The sequence below is a fragment of the Salvia splendens genome, chromosome 18 (genome assembly GCF_004379255.2).
Source record: "Salvia splendens isolate huo1 chromosome 18, SspV2, whole genome shotgun sequence".
Classification (NCBI taxonomy): Eukaryota; Viridiplantae; Streptophyta; class Magnoliopsida; order Lamiales; family Lamiaceae; genus Salvia; species Salvia splendens.
Window position 1 is genome coordinate 22,714,765 of NC_056049.1, and position 13,196 is coordinate 22,727,960.

At 37.0% G+C, this 13,196-nt stretch overlaps 1 protein-coding gene across 3 annotated transcripts; it reads right to left on the minus strand.

Annotated features, from left to right (window-relative positions):
• Positions 1-5,394: 5,394 nt before the first annotated feature.
• LOC121776300 (transcription factor GTE6-like) lies at positions 5,395-10,171 on the minus strand. 3 transcript variants are annotated; one of them, XM_042173470.1, is made up of 9 exons: positions 9,967-10,171; positions 9,730-9,849; positions 9,229-9,447; positions 8,436-8,513; positions 7,831-8,055; positions 7,585-7,695; positions 7,355-7,413; positions 5,960-6,110; positions 5,395-5,851 (listed from the first exon to the last, which is right to left on the minus strand). In XM_042173470.1, exons 2-9 carry the CDS (start codon positions 9,844-9,846, stop codon positions 5,660-5,662), a joined length of 1,152 nt encoding a protein of 383 aa, XP_042029404.1. In that variant the 5' UTR covers positions 9,847-9,849; positions 9,967-10,171; the 3' UTR covers positions 5,395-5,659. The 3 variants fall into 3 exon arrangements, with proteins under 3 accessions (XP_042029404.1, XP_042029406.1, XP_042029405.1); XM_042173472.1 differs by having other exon boundaries at positions 7,585-7,683; positions 9,967-10,167; XM_042173471.1 differs by having other exon boundaries at positions 9,730-9,899; positions 10,020-10,146.
• Positions 10,172-13,196: the final 3,025 nt, after the last annotated feature.

Sequence of the window (13,196 nt, forward strand, 5' to 3'; positions counted from 1 at the left end):
TTTCAAGCTAATAATTGTATAATTAAACTAAAATTATAAATAGCTGAGTAAAGAAAATCCTCTTTCCACAAGATGGGATACGCCTCAATAGTATTTTCGGATTAGCGTGTCGTACTCAAATGTAAAACGGCTTTGTCTCAAAGGTAACAACACTACAAACAAAATGAGCTTTGAGGAACTAGGTAAGGTGAGGACAAGGCTTCGACAATGTATCAATTTGGAAAGCTAGCTTCAAATGAGTGCAAGATCTTGTCTTTTCTAATGTTTGTAAGAATGTTTTCAAGTGTGAAAAAACCCCTTCTTATGAGTGTATGATGCAATAGGATGACATCTTATATAGGCACATCTCACAATATGATAGCCTTGCAAAAATCATTAGTGTCTAGGGTTGTTACCAACATAATCAGGCCATTTTGCAGTTGTATGAGTATTCACTAATTTCTCACTTATTGGGGAAATCGATATAGAGAAAGTAAATATAGATACTCAAAATATAGATTGATTCTATACTGTTTATTTTCACAAAATTAAACATTACACCTCTTGTATCTTGTATGATTCCGTCAATGAATCAAACCGTCTACGACAATTGACTGGTCACGATTCCAACAATTTTTACAATCGCGGTCTTGGTCTTTTGTCCTAAATTTTTGCGTCGATCATTCACTTATAAAAAACTTGATTAGAGTCTCAAGTAGTTGTATACAAGGAATTAAATTTAAACGTACAGTACAACATCGCTGTTAATTGGATTTTACTAAAGTTCAAGGCAAATCTCAAATGAAGACTTTTTAATATATTAATGTATGATATTGCTGAAATTGAAAATATATGCTTAAACTACAAAAAGGAGACATACTTTTTTACATATTTAAGACACTGAAATTAAAAATTGACACTTATGAAATCATTAATTTGATAACGTGACAGACGCTGTGAGGGTTGTTAGGCGCAGTGCTGAGTGGCAAAGTGATCGATAATATAGTGGGAGTCATTAAATTATTTTTATATGTATATGTGATATAATTGGCTACTTTAGAAGTTTATTTAATTGATATGTTCGAGCAAGAAAATATTGTTTTCTCTTCCAAAATTGGTTGACGTTAGAATAATGTTCCCACTCTTCATGTTCCTATACTAATCGATCGTGTGCATATAATATGCCAAATAGGAACCATTCTGTCTATTGGATTTGGATAATCTGAGATCGCATTATATAAAAAATTAAAATAAAAATTGAATAGGTAAATTAGTGAAATTAGAGAAAAATTTTACACCAAACAAAATTCCCTAATAATAAGTAGTTTTTTGTTTTTTATTTAGAAAACCTCTTTTCCTTTTTAGGGGAAAATGACCGTACTCACCTATATTAAGCTTTGGTAGGTGAGATTCAAAATAAAGAAATAAATATTAAAATAAATGTAAGGTAGGGAGGTCTAACATACGTCCATAAACAATACTATTATGAAATATTAAGCTCTAATTAACAATTTTATTTTCATAGTCACAGATTCTAGACTTTTGCAATAACTTATATTTGACCTACCATATAAATCCGAAGGACAATATCAAGTGGGCATCACTATAATTTGTAAGTATTAATATCCTATTGTATGACGTCATATATATTGATCTTCATTAAATATATATAATTACCATTCTGGAACATTTTATAATTAGAAAATAAATAGTTGGAAAAAACGAAGAAAGTTTTGGAAACAAAATATTAGATGTGGACCCTCAACTTTCAAGTGGGGAGCATTAATTGATTTTAACACTTAAGGCTACCAATAACTGAGCAAATCATATAATCCTAATTAAAAGCTACATTCCTCTCTATTATTGTTCTAAAAATTGAAGTTTTAGTGGACCCTTGTATTCAAATTTTGATAGACAGACGCACGATTATACTCATGACTAGTGCAAATGGTAACATATTCAAAAGATAATACTACTATAATAAATCATTTTTTGGGGTTTTGAATTTTAAATATATGAAATCTACTACTTTATACACAAATCATTCAAAATATTTGAAACACAAAACTTTGATATTACTGAGTGTTTAGTACTCTTTTCGTCCCACGGTAAATGTATAGTATTCCTCCAATCTAAACTGGTTTTTTTAACAAAATATAACACAATTATACTTTTTATTTTATTCTCTCTTATTTTATACACTATTTTCATTTGTCTACTTTATTCTCTTTTTGTCAAACTATCTAAATGTCATTTCCTTAAAATGACGAAAGAAAAACCTTACTTAGCGTCAAACTATCTAAATGTCATTTTCTTAAAATGACCAAAGAAAAACCTTTAAACCTTACTTATAGCGAAACGGGGAGTATATCAAAAGATATATTGAAGGATGTGTGTTATTTTTTGCTTTTTTGTGTGTTAGCGCATCCGCAACACGTCTCGTTACTGTTTCTATCTCGTCTCGGAGAGACGAGACAGCAGCGAGACGGCGTTGCAGGGATACGTCTCGGTCTCATCTTGGCGGGTGTCTCATCCCAGAGGGACAGTTGGCGGGACAGCTCGCCACGTGCCAGCGCCACGTGGCGCTAGGCGTGACGCCCACTCACCGGCCGGCGAATGGGCGTCGTCACGCTGACGCAATAAATCATTTTTAAAAAAAATCGATTTTAATTAAAAAAATTATAACGGTAATGTTACCATTTTTTACAGTTCAACGGTATTTTTTTTATTTTTTTATTTTTTTTACTCTATAAATACTCCTCTTTCATCCTCATTATACACACAAACACACATCTATTCTTCTCAAATCATCTCTCTTTCTTCTCCAATTTTCATCTCACCTCTCCAATTTTCATCTCAAAATGTCCGGCGACGGAAACGAGGGCGGCTCCGGCGGATATGATTTGAACACGTTTGGCGATTGGGGGCATGTACAATGTCTTGGGTGCTGCCGGTTCCGGTTCGTCGACGCCAGGCACACAAGGCTCGTCGACGCCGGCGGCGTACCAACCACTCTATTTTGATGTCGATGCATACTCTCGTCCCTCCGCCCCGAGGTATGGGCAATCGTAGGGATTATCCCAAATTAGGGAGGATTTCCGGATGAACCCAATCCGGAAGGAGGACGAGGCGGTGGAAGCTCCAGGGATCGCGCATTCGACGCCGTGGAGGAAGAGGAGGAGGCGGCCGAAGAGGAGGAGGATATAGGCCGTCATCCATACAGCCGCAAGGACACGATGACTCTGTTCAACGCTTGGGTCAGCGTCTCGTACGATCCCATCGTCATGAATCAACAAACCCGCAAGCGTTTTTGGGAAAAGGTCACCGACGCCTACAACGAGAACAAGTCGTCTCGGTCCCGCCGCCGCACCATGAAGATGCTCCGCAGTCATTTTGACCGAGTCGACAGAGATGTCAAAAAAATTTACGGCATCTACAAGAATGAAGCGGCTCAATACCAAAGCGGAGCCAGTGGAGCCGACATTATGAGAGCGGCTATGTGAGTCTTTTTTGACGACAACGGCAAAGAATTCAAACATGTCGATGTTTGGGAGGCCGTCAAAGACGTTGAAAGGTGGGCTGGCGGTGTCCAGTCCAGCTCGGGTTCGAGCTCGAAACGCACGAAGTACACGGAGGGTGGCCAATACTCGTCTAGTGAGCGCGGGTCAGGCAACGGCTCACAAGAGGTTGAGGGCACGACCACCGATGCAGGGGGCTCCTCTAGTGGGCATGGTCGGCTGCAAGGGACGAAGGCGGCTAGAGGGAGGAGGGGCCGAGGCGAATCAAGCCAGGCGGGCTCTGTCTCGGGCTCGAACACCCTATTGTCCATGTACTTGACCGCCACGATGGCTGACACTTCCCGCATGACGCCTCCCCAATATCAAGCCCATCTTGCCGGAATTGAGTATATGGCAAGACAAATTGGTATTCCGTCTCCAGGTAGCTTGAGTGCACAGCCACCGCCTTCGGGGGATGATTCGTCTGCGGAGTAGCTCTACTCAATTTCTATAAAATTGTATTTTAAATTATGTAAATTTTATTTTTTTAGGATTTTAATTATGTGTTTTTTTAAAATTTTAAGTTGTAATTTTATTTTATTTAATGAAGTGTGTTTTTATTAATTGAATTTGTTGGAAATAAAAATAAAAAATGAAATTGAATGAATAGTTAAGGGATGAGATGGTTAAGATGAGATGGTTATGAGATGGAGGGTTGCAGGTGTTGTCTCTTAGTTAAGATATGGTATGAAAAGTACAGTGAGGTCCATGAATAGTGAAGAGATGAGACGGTTAAGAGACAGCGTTGCGAATGGCCTTAGTCTCCTGTTATTTTTTCTGTAATGGTTTTGAATAGAATTTTCATTTTTTGCTACACATTGATTTCTTCATTTCTTGTTACTATTTCGATTAAGAATTGTTTATGTTATGCTAGATCATCATATTTTATAGGATATCTGATGCTCTTTTGTTTCTGTTTTTTTATGTGTTTCTTCTGCAATGATTTTTCATATAGTATTAAGTTGTTAATTTTTGTTTATGCATTGATTTTATAACTTTGTGTGTGTTTCTATTATTATTATTTTTTTGTTTGAATGTTTTATAACACATGAAAAAACAAGTTGAAACCTAACAACCCACAAATTATCAGATGTTGGACTACTTATATATTTATATAGCTAAAGATTTTGAGTAGAATAAAATAAGATTACACTATGCAATGATTACCTTATTTGGCCAATTGCATTAGTTGTGGGTAGATCGAATTTACTTGAACCATAATATATATACCAAAGCCACCCCACAAAGTCATTATCATAAAATATTATTCTCCAACACCACACCACACCACACCACACCACCACGTAAATTTAGTGTGTAACAACATAGATTCAACCACTTAAAAGAAAAAAAAATTAAATAAAGCAGTGTCACAGTGCAAAGCACTTAAATTAGTTGGATGATGCAAAAACAATGGAGAATGAAATTATTTATGGCCCAATCAAGTTATCAAGTGTCAAGTTATTGTCATTGAACAGCTGTTTCAAGAACAAAGAGTCACCAAAACACTCTCAACTAATAGTACCCACATTTAATTTCTACAGTAAAAACAATCATAGTCCTATTAAAATTATGTTGGAACTTAATGAAATATGTCATGCATGTGTGATAAATTTCCTATTTTGTGAAGACCATGTGGATTGAAAGGATAATTTCAATCTTTATTGCGTAGTTCTTTAGTTATAGTATATCTTAATGAATTATTCAAAAATTGATCTTTATGGTAGTATAGTGTTTTTGTTAATATTTTATGCATCCATCATTTAATTTTTCAAAAAATAGTTCAATAAAAATAGGGTGGTATTCAAATAGTCAAATGTATATATAGGAGAAAGTAGCACAGAGAACTCAAGAATCATTTTCAGCAATGTAATACCAAAAATAACATTTGCATCACCAATATCTTTCATAGTATAAAAATTGGAATACAGAATCACTTTTTTACCATAAGTCATAGTAATACTCCAAAGAAACCTATCTACACTCTTTTTTTCTCCTGCCATTTATTGGCCACCAACAAAAAAGCAATATCTTTATCTAGTCTGAAACAACTAGGAAGCCACCTATACAATGAGAGATTCATCATATACATAGAACTCTTGATGCAAAATTGCATGCCATCCTCAGCTGTGGGGCTTTTTGCTCTTTTTTGGTGCAGTTTTAGCTAGGCTTTCGGGTATATCTCGCTTTCGTTTGTTGTTGCAGTTCTGATTGTTGTCACCGTTGTTGTTCCCTCCAGTGCTCGTTGAACTCTTCATCTGCAACTGCAATGTGTCTTTGACGAAAAACCTCAATCTCCACAAGGTGGATTCACTCTGCAAAAAGCACATCCAAAGTCGGAAGTAGCTGAGTTAGTTATGGGATTTTATATGTAAAGGGTGTAAAGAAGAGGACTGTGATGTGATCGGACGATGTTGGGAGACCTGTGCGTCAATGTCAACTTCCACAGTATCTCCTGATGCTTGAAACGTGGGGTCGTTCTGGGAAATTATTTCTAAAGCCTTATTAATGTCCTCAGGAGATAGACGAGTGATGGCAGTCCCAAGTCGTTTCTTCTCTTCAGTTGTCATCTTTCTGAAACAAAACATAAATTTAAGCATCACAGATATGTTCAGACCGTGACAATCGATTCAATAATAATATGAACTCAAAATGGTTCAAGTACTACAATTTTAATGATTTACAAATGATACTACCGTATATCTGATGCCAAACTCATCCCAGCTGCCTAAAAATGATGCATCCTGAATTGATACTCGTTATCTGAGTGTCACAGATAGTAATGCAAAGTCTCTTTTCGTGCCTTTTTCTTCTTCATCCCTACCATCTATTCATCTTGTCGATGGAACCTATTCTCCGTCAACAGGGACTGGTGTTGTCAAACATACTACTCATATCACTCTTGATTATGTCCTATTTGCTCCTAAACTCCCTATAAGTTTTGTTATCTATTGGCTAATTAGTCATCTCACCAAAACGAACAACTGTTGTAGCTCCTTCCTATTGTGTCTTTCAGGACCTATGGACAAAGAGGACAATTGGTGGAGGACATGGACATGGCAGTTTGTACTACATGGCACCTGAAAAATGCATATGAGGCAGCACCTCACTTGCTGCGAACGAGGCATAGATGGATCGTCGGTTTAGGGTCACCAAAACCAGTCTTCTCTGGGGAAATGGATTTCCATTCCAAAACTGGGAAAAAAAACAAATACAAAGAAAATACTAACTAGACAGTGCTACCCCGCCCTTTAGTTTATAATATGGGTAGTTTTCATATCTATTTGTTTTAGGATGAAAGTCACTGGGGCATTAATTCATAACTGCAACCATAATTGCTAGAAATTACAACAATTAATAGTGAAAATGGCCCTAGGATAAGAGTATCCTAAAATGATATACCGCATTTAAAATTACTAAGTAAAAAGCAAAAGATACCATAACAAATAAGAAAACTGAATAACTCAAATAAATGTCACTTTGGGGAAACTCGCACTTTGGGTTCAACCCCATTGCTTTCCTCTCCCATAACACCCCAAAAAATGAAAATTCTTATATTCATCTTCAAATTAGAATGTCATAACCACAGACTTGCAGTGGATATATCACAATTTAATTATACACCAAAGATAGTCAAGATATCACAAAAATGTACACACTTTATGTAAGATGTCTCATGGACTACATCCTTATAATAGAAGATCCAAGAAATCTATAAAAAGTGATGGAAGGCAAATAGGAAAGGGTAATCAAGATATTATCAAACAGAGCAAATACGTGCTAAGTAAATCAATAAGATGTGTTGAATGAGAACAAACCTGCATTTCTGAAGTACCAAATCTTTGAGTTCCTCGATATGTGTGTCAACCTCATCTAGCTGGAATGGTTAATAAATGCTTTCAGATGATTTCCATGAGGATATCTTAGGTAGAAAGAACGATAGAGGCGGAGAACAAACAAACTAATAATTTCCCTTTCCTTTTAACATTCATTTGGTCTGGAGAAGGGTGGTTAATCTATCAAAGTGCAAGAGTCTTTTTTCACTTACTTCTAAACATAATTCTCTGGCCATTTTGGCGTGAGCAGCTTCTTGTGCAAGATGCACATCTAGTTGCATCTCAGCTTCTTCTTCTTTCCGCCTTTCTTCCTTTAAACAGATCTAGATGTCAAACAGTGAATTCAAAGGAAAAAAAAACTACTGAAATTGTTTTTTATTGTAAGCATAGAGACAGTTATAAAGAAAGAAGGCAACATTGCTATTACTACGGACTTTTCAAGGAACAAACAAAATAACCTCTTCATCAACTTTTGGCAGAAGTTGCAACCATTTTGTCTCAAACTTGTCCAACAAAGTTTTGGCCATAACATGAACATCATCTCTTTCTTCGTTATATTTCATTGCATTCTTGAATATCAGCCTCACGTCAGCGCATATTTCTCGGACATTTTTATATCCAGTACCATCTTTGGCCTCCATTCTGCATTTGATGGTGCTGAAATCCATGGGTTTCTCTATAACCTAGATTCATTTATAAGAAGTTATAGAAACATAGGAGGAAACCAGAAGATTGATCTCTGGTGACTTAAGAGGCCGAAACAAGCGATGAGATGGAAATACACTGAACAAATTCTCCCATGTGTTATTATTCAAAATCCTTACTAATTAATTCATTAACATATTGGTAAACAGATCTTCAAATTTCTTCGTAAGCATTTCGTATTTTCAGCATGCATTAATTAAAGCATGACAAGCAGCAAGTAGTTTTTTGTTCTTTTGCATGTGATTTTTTTTTGGCTTTTAATCATTGTAATTATTACTATTATATTGTGTAGTGTATGTTTTTATTTTCATTGCATGGGAGGGGGAGTTGTTATGAAAATAAAGAAAATCAGCTTAACCTCATAGTAGTCATGCAAACCAAGACCTACTACATCCACAGGCTGCAAGAATGGTCCCGCCCACTGGTGTTGAGTTAACTGAAATTGCAAAAACCAGCAACAATAATTAAGCAGCAAACTAAAATTTAGAACTACAATCTCAGCACACTTGGAAGTTAGAATATAATAGAGGGCTAACATTGTGATTCAGCTTGTACTATACACAACAGCACACTTACGAAATTTATCAAAGACCAGCAAACCACAACCAAAAGATTTCACTCACCAACAGTATTATTTTATTTTATCCTACACGGAAGTTCTTTCGTCAACATCATTTTCTAAGTTCAAAAGCACATTCCCAAAACTTCTAGATCGTTAAGGAGAAAACGAGAGTCAAACATTAAACTTACGAAACCAACCAAGTCCGATGTTACGGCAATCTAAAGCTGGTGCGAATGAAAATTGTGGAGCGACAAATAAAGTATTCCATTCGTTCCTTATTGAGTCGTTTTCCATTTCGGGACATTCCAAGATAATTGAGTTATTTCTATTTTTGGCAAAAAGTAATACATGTTCTCTTTCCTACTTTATTATCTCTCTTACTTTTTTCTCTCTTAATCTCTCTTATTTTTTTCTCTTTCCTACTTTATTCTCCCTCCACTTAACACACTAACCATCTCTTTCCTAATCTTCATTCCGAAAAGAAACAACTCTAGTAATAAGGATCGGAGGTAGTATTAAATAGATTCACAAAATGGGCATCACATTTACCACAAAAGAAGATTAAGCTGGAAGGACCAATTGGGTTTACCTGGCGCAACATCGTCCCAAACTGGCGCATAAGCTCCTGCATTCTCTGAGCAGCAGCTGCTTCCCTACTTGCTATATCTTGCTGCTTCTTCTTAAAACTGCCCGCAGAGAATTTCTCCCTTTCTTTGTCCTTCACTAAAGAACCACCTCTTGGAGTGTTCGGGAGCTTCGTATTTGAACTCGAGTAGAATCGCTCAATCTCATTGAGTTTATGGTCAAGCTGCAAGTGCATAGACACAAACTTCACAACACATACAGTTGCCAAAACCTTCTTTTGGTCTCATAAATTCACTCCCTTATTCGATACAAATAAACCATACATAATCATTATTACTAAGAATGCTTCCTTCCACCACCCATTTTTGACACATTTCCTAAAACATTTTTTCTTCCCAATTACACCTATTAGTTCAGAAGTGTAAATTCATAAGAAATTCCAACAAAACCCAATGAAATATACAATTCCACCAAAATTGTTTTAAAAAGCTCAAAAAAGATGCACCTGGTCAACTTTTATGAACAATTCATCCACGCCTTGGTTCAAGCTCTCCGCTTGAGACTTATCCATCGCCGCCGTTTCTGGCGGCGCTTCAAGAACTGAATCAGTCTTTGAATCCATCGCCTTTCAAGCCATAAGAAAAGGTCGTGAATCAGAATCTTAAAAAATCCTCCCTAGAAAAAAAAAAGAGAGAGAATACATAACATTAAAGAAATTTGAAGAATTAACCCTAAAACTTACAATCAAAGGACCAAATTTTTCCAGGGAAATGAGAATGAATGCCCAACACTTACAAGTTACAGTAACTAAATTGAAAGCTGCAATAAACAATTTAATAGAATTATTCAATCGTAAAGAACCAAAACAATTTTTTTTCCCAATACACTGAATATGGATTTCTGTTTGCCTAGATATTAAAAGATTTAGGAAGTACAGCAATTATAATTAATTGCGCTTTTCTTTCTTATGGCCGCAACTGTAATTAAATTTATCGGAGCTGACTCACAACAAAATAAAATTGATCCACCGTCACTTATTAAAATTACTCATATTTATAATTACTTATTATCTTATTAAAATTACTCATATTTATAATTACTTATTATTTTATTTTATTGTGGCCGTGGAGTAGGAGATCCACTCAGTAAATTTAGTACTCCCATAAATTTTGTCAAACAATTTTCAAAATTTTAATAGAAAGTGAGTTAGAAAAAATTAGTGATATATAAATTTTATTTTTATATATTAATTTTATATAAAATATTAGTGAAAAATGAGTTAATGAAATATAGGGTCTATTATAAAAATGATAAAAAATAAAATGTGATAAGTACTATGGGATGGGCGGAAATGGAAGAAAGTAACAAATTTTTGGGGACAAAGGGAGTAATTGATTAATTTTATCTCACTATATTATACTCCCACTGTCTTCAAAAAAATAGACTACTTTTTTCATTTTTTATCATTCTAAACAAAATATCCAATCACTCTTACTTTATTTCATTACCTGGTTTACTCTTACTTTATCTTTCTTACTTTATTCGTCGCTCCTACTTTTCAACACAACATCTTAATCTTCATACTCAAAAAATTTGACTCGATTTAGTTGGGATAGAAGAAGTATTAATATGAACGCATTTATAAATTTGTTTATATTTTTCTAGGATGGAGCGAATAAGTCTAAGGAGTCTAGTAATTTTATTTTTTATGACTGGATAATTTTTCTAATTTTATGTTTTAGGACACGATAAATATGAATCTTTGGTTAATTTAAGCAAATTTATCGAAAACAAACCGTTTTGTTAGCTTAGAGCATCCACAACCATGCTCTTGCCAACGAGCACGGATGTGGGCCCGGCCCCATTTTTCCTGCCTACTCTTAGGCAAGAGCACAACACCCACATCCGTGCTCTTCCGCAAATACGAGCACAAGGGTCCCACCATTCCATTATTCAATTTAAATAAAAACATTTCCACTAAATTAAAATACATTCAAAATACCCGGAATAATATTACAAAATACATTAAAAATTAAAAATTACATAATTAAAATCCTAAAAAATAAAAATTACATAATTAAAATACTAAAAAATAATAATTACATAATTAAACTCCTAAAAATTAAAAATTGCATAATTAAAGGCTAAAAATACCCTCGTGGAAGACTATTCATCCGGCGGCACTACCCCTAATTGTTTTTGGAGGCCCAATATCATGGCCTCATGCGATCGAAGTTGCGCGGGGGTCATAGTTGACCTATCGGCCATATTGAGTTGGGCCAAAATCCCCCACAACGAGTTGGTGGGGGTGGAGGTGGCGCATAGGGAACGAGAACGGGAGCGGGTTCGGGAGCATCGCCGGATGGAGTCGCGGCGCGACGGCGGTTGGCCGCCGCTTTCTTCCTTCCTTGCAGTTGGCGTTGGGAACCGCTCGGGCCGGCGTCGGGGCTACCCAAGTTAGCTCCGGCAAGTTGGCTAGCCACGTCTTCGGAGCCGACGTCGGTTAGGGATACCGACCTTGACCGTTTGGAGGAGCCGCTAGAGGAGGATGCTACGCTTCCCCTATACTTCGGATGCGACCGCGTCTCCTGCCAAATGTTGAGGTACTTGAACGGCTTGTAGTTCATGGATTGGTAGGTCGACAAGGCGGAACTGATGATGTCGACCTCGCTCCGGCCGCTCCCCGCCGACCGCTCTTCTTGGAGGTAATACCCCTTGAACTTTTAGATTTCTTCGTTGGCTTTGTATATGGCGTTGCGCACCATACTCTCGTTGCGCTCGATTGTTCCCGCCGACTGATTTTCATTGTACCGGCGACAGATGCGCCACCAATAATGATCGTCGGATTGGTTCGTGCCAACCTCCGGATCTTCGGAGATTGACAAGAACGCCTTGAACAATTGTTCCATCTCCGCCGGAGTGTACGGTGTGCGGACACTGCGAGTAGGAGGAGTCGGAGTTTGGGAGGGGCCGCTCGACCTCGCTCTAGGCTCGGGTGTCCACCCGTATTGCCCTTCGGGGGCATCTTGGTCGTCGATCGGGTAAGGCCGGTAGCCACCCGGAACTCCCGAACTTTGGGTTTGAGAAGGGGCCGAATATTTCGTTTCCGGACTAGGAAACGGTTGTGAACCGAACCAATCGGGGTTCCAACCGTGGGGGCTCGGGGGGTGGTCGCCATGGCCGGATATTGTTATGTTGTAGGAGTGGAAGAAAGATCGAGAATGGAAATGAGAGAACGTAGATGAGAATTGTGTAGTATGGTGTGAATTTTTTAGTGTGAAAGTGAGGGTATTTATAGATGAAAATGTGTATTTTTGGGGGGAAATTTGAAAAATAAACTAAAAGTGGGTAGAAAATGGATATACTTTTTTGGGAAGTGAAAAAATATTTTTTTTATTCTTAATCGATTTTTTAATTAAAAATTAATTATTTAAAAAAATCAAATTGCCAACGGCTATGCCGTTGGCCAATCACCGCCTGCTCGCTGACACGGACGTGCTCGATGCATTGAGCAACGGCGGACAGCGTCTCCGTGCCACTGCATAGACGGACGGACGAACATCCACAACGGACGAGCTGCAGCTCGTCCGTTGTGGATGCTCTTATTGTTAAAGTATCTTAACTATAGTTTTAGTGATATTTCAAAAATACCTAAATATAGGCAAAATTAATAAATAACGTTTTATTAACTTATCGTTGAAATATCGTTTATTTTTAGTAATATTTTAAAAAATACCTAAATTTTAAAACTTTTAACTAACATCTATCGACTAATCACACTAACTGCTAGTATTAAACATTTAAACTTCATCGTTCCAAATCCAATTGATATTCGTATGTAAAATGACAATCGACGTGGATAATAAACCGAAGCGGAGACCCGACATGGATCCGAGACCAAGTTCCGTCATCGAGGATCGGGTCGGACCTAATCCACATTGATTCGGTTAGCCGCTGGCCCGACCCGGTTAT

Bases quoted from the DNA above. Each gene is read 5' to 3' on its own strand.
- LOC121776300 (XM_042173470.1), bottom strand. From the start codon at position 9,846: ATGGATTCAAAGACTGATTCAGTTCTTGAAGCGCCGCCAGAAACGGCG. The intron at 6,111-7,354 runs GTTTGTTCTCAT...GTTTTGTTTCAG, and splicing joins TTGGTACTTCAGAAATGCAG to AAAGATGACAACTGAAGAGA. The intron at 5,852-5,959 runs GTCTCCCAACAT...TGCTTTTTGCAG, and splicing joins AAGTTGACATTGACGCACAG to AGTGAATCCACCTTGTGGAG.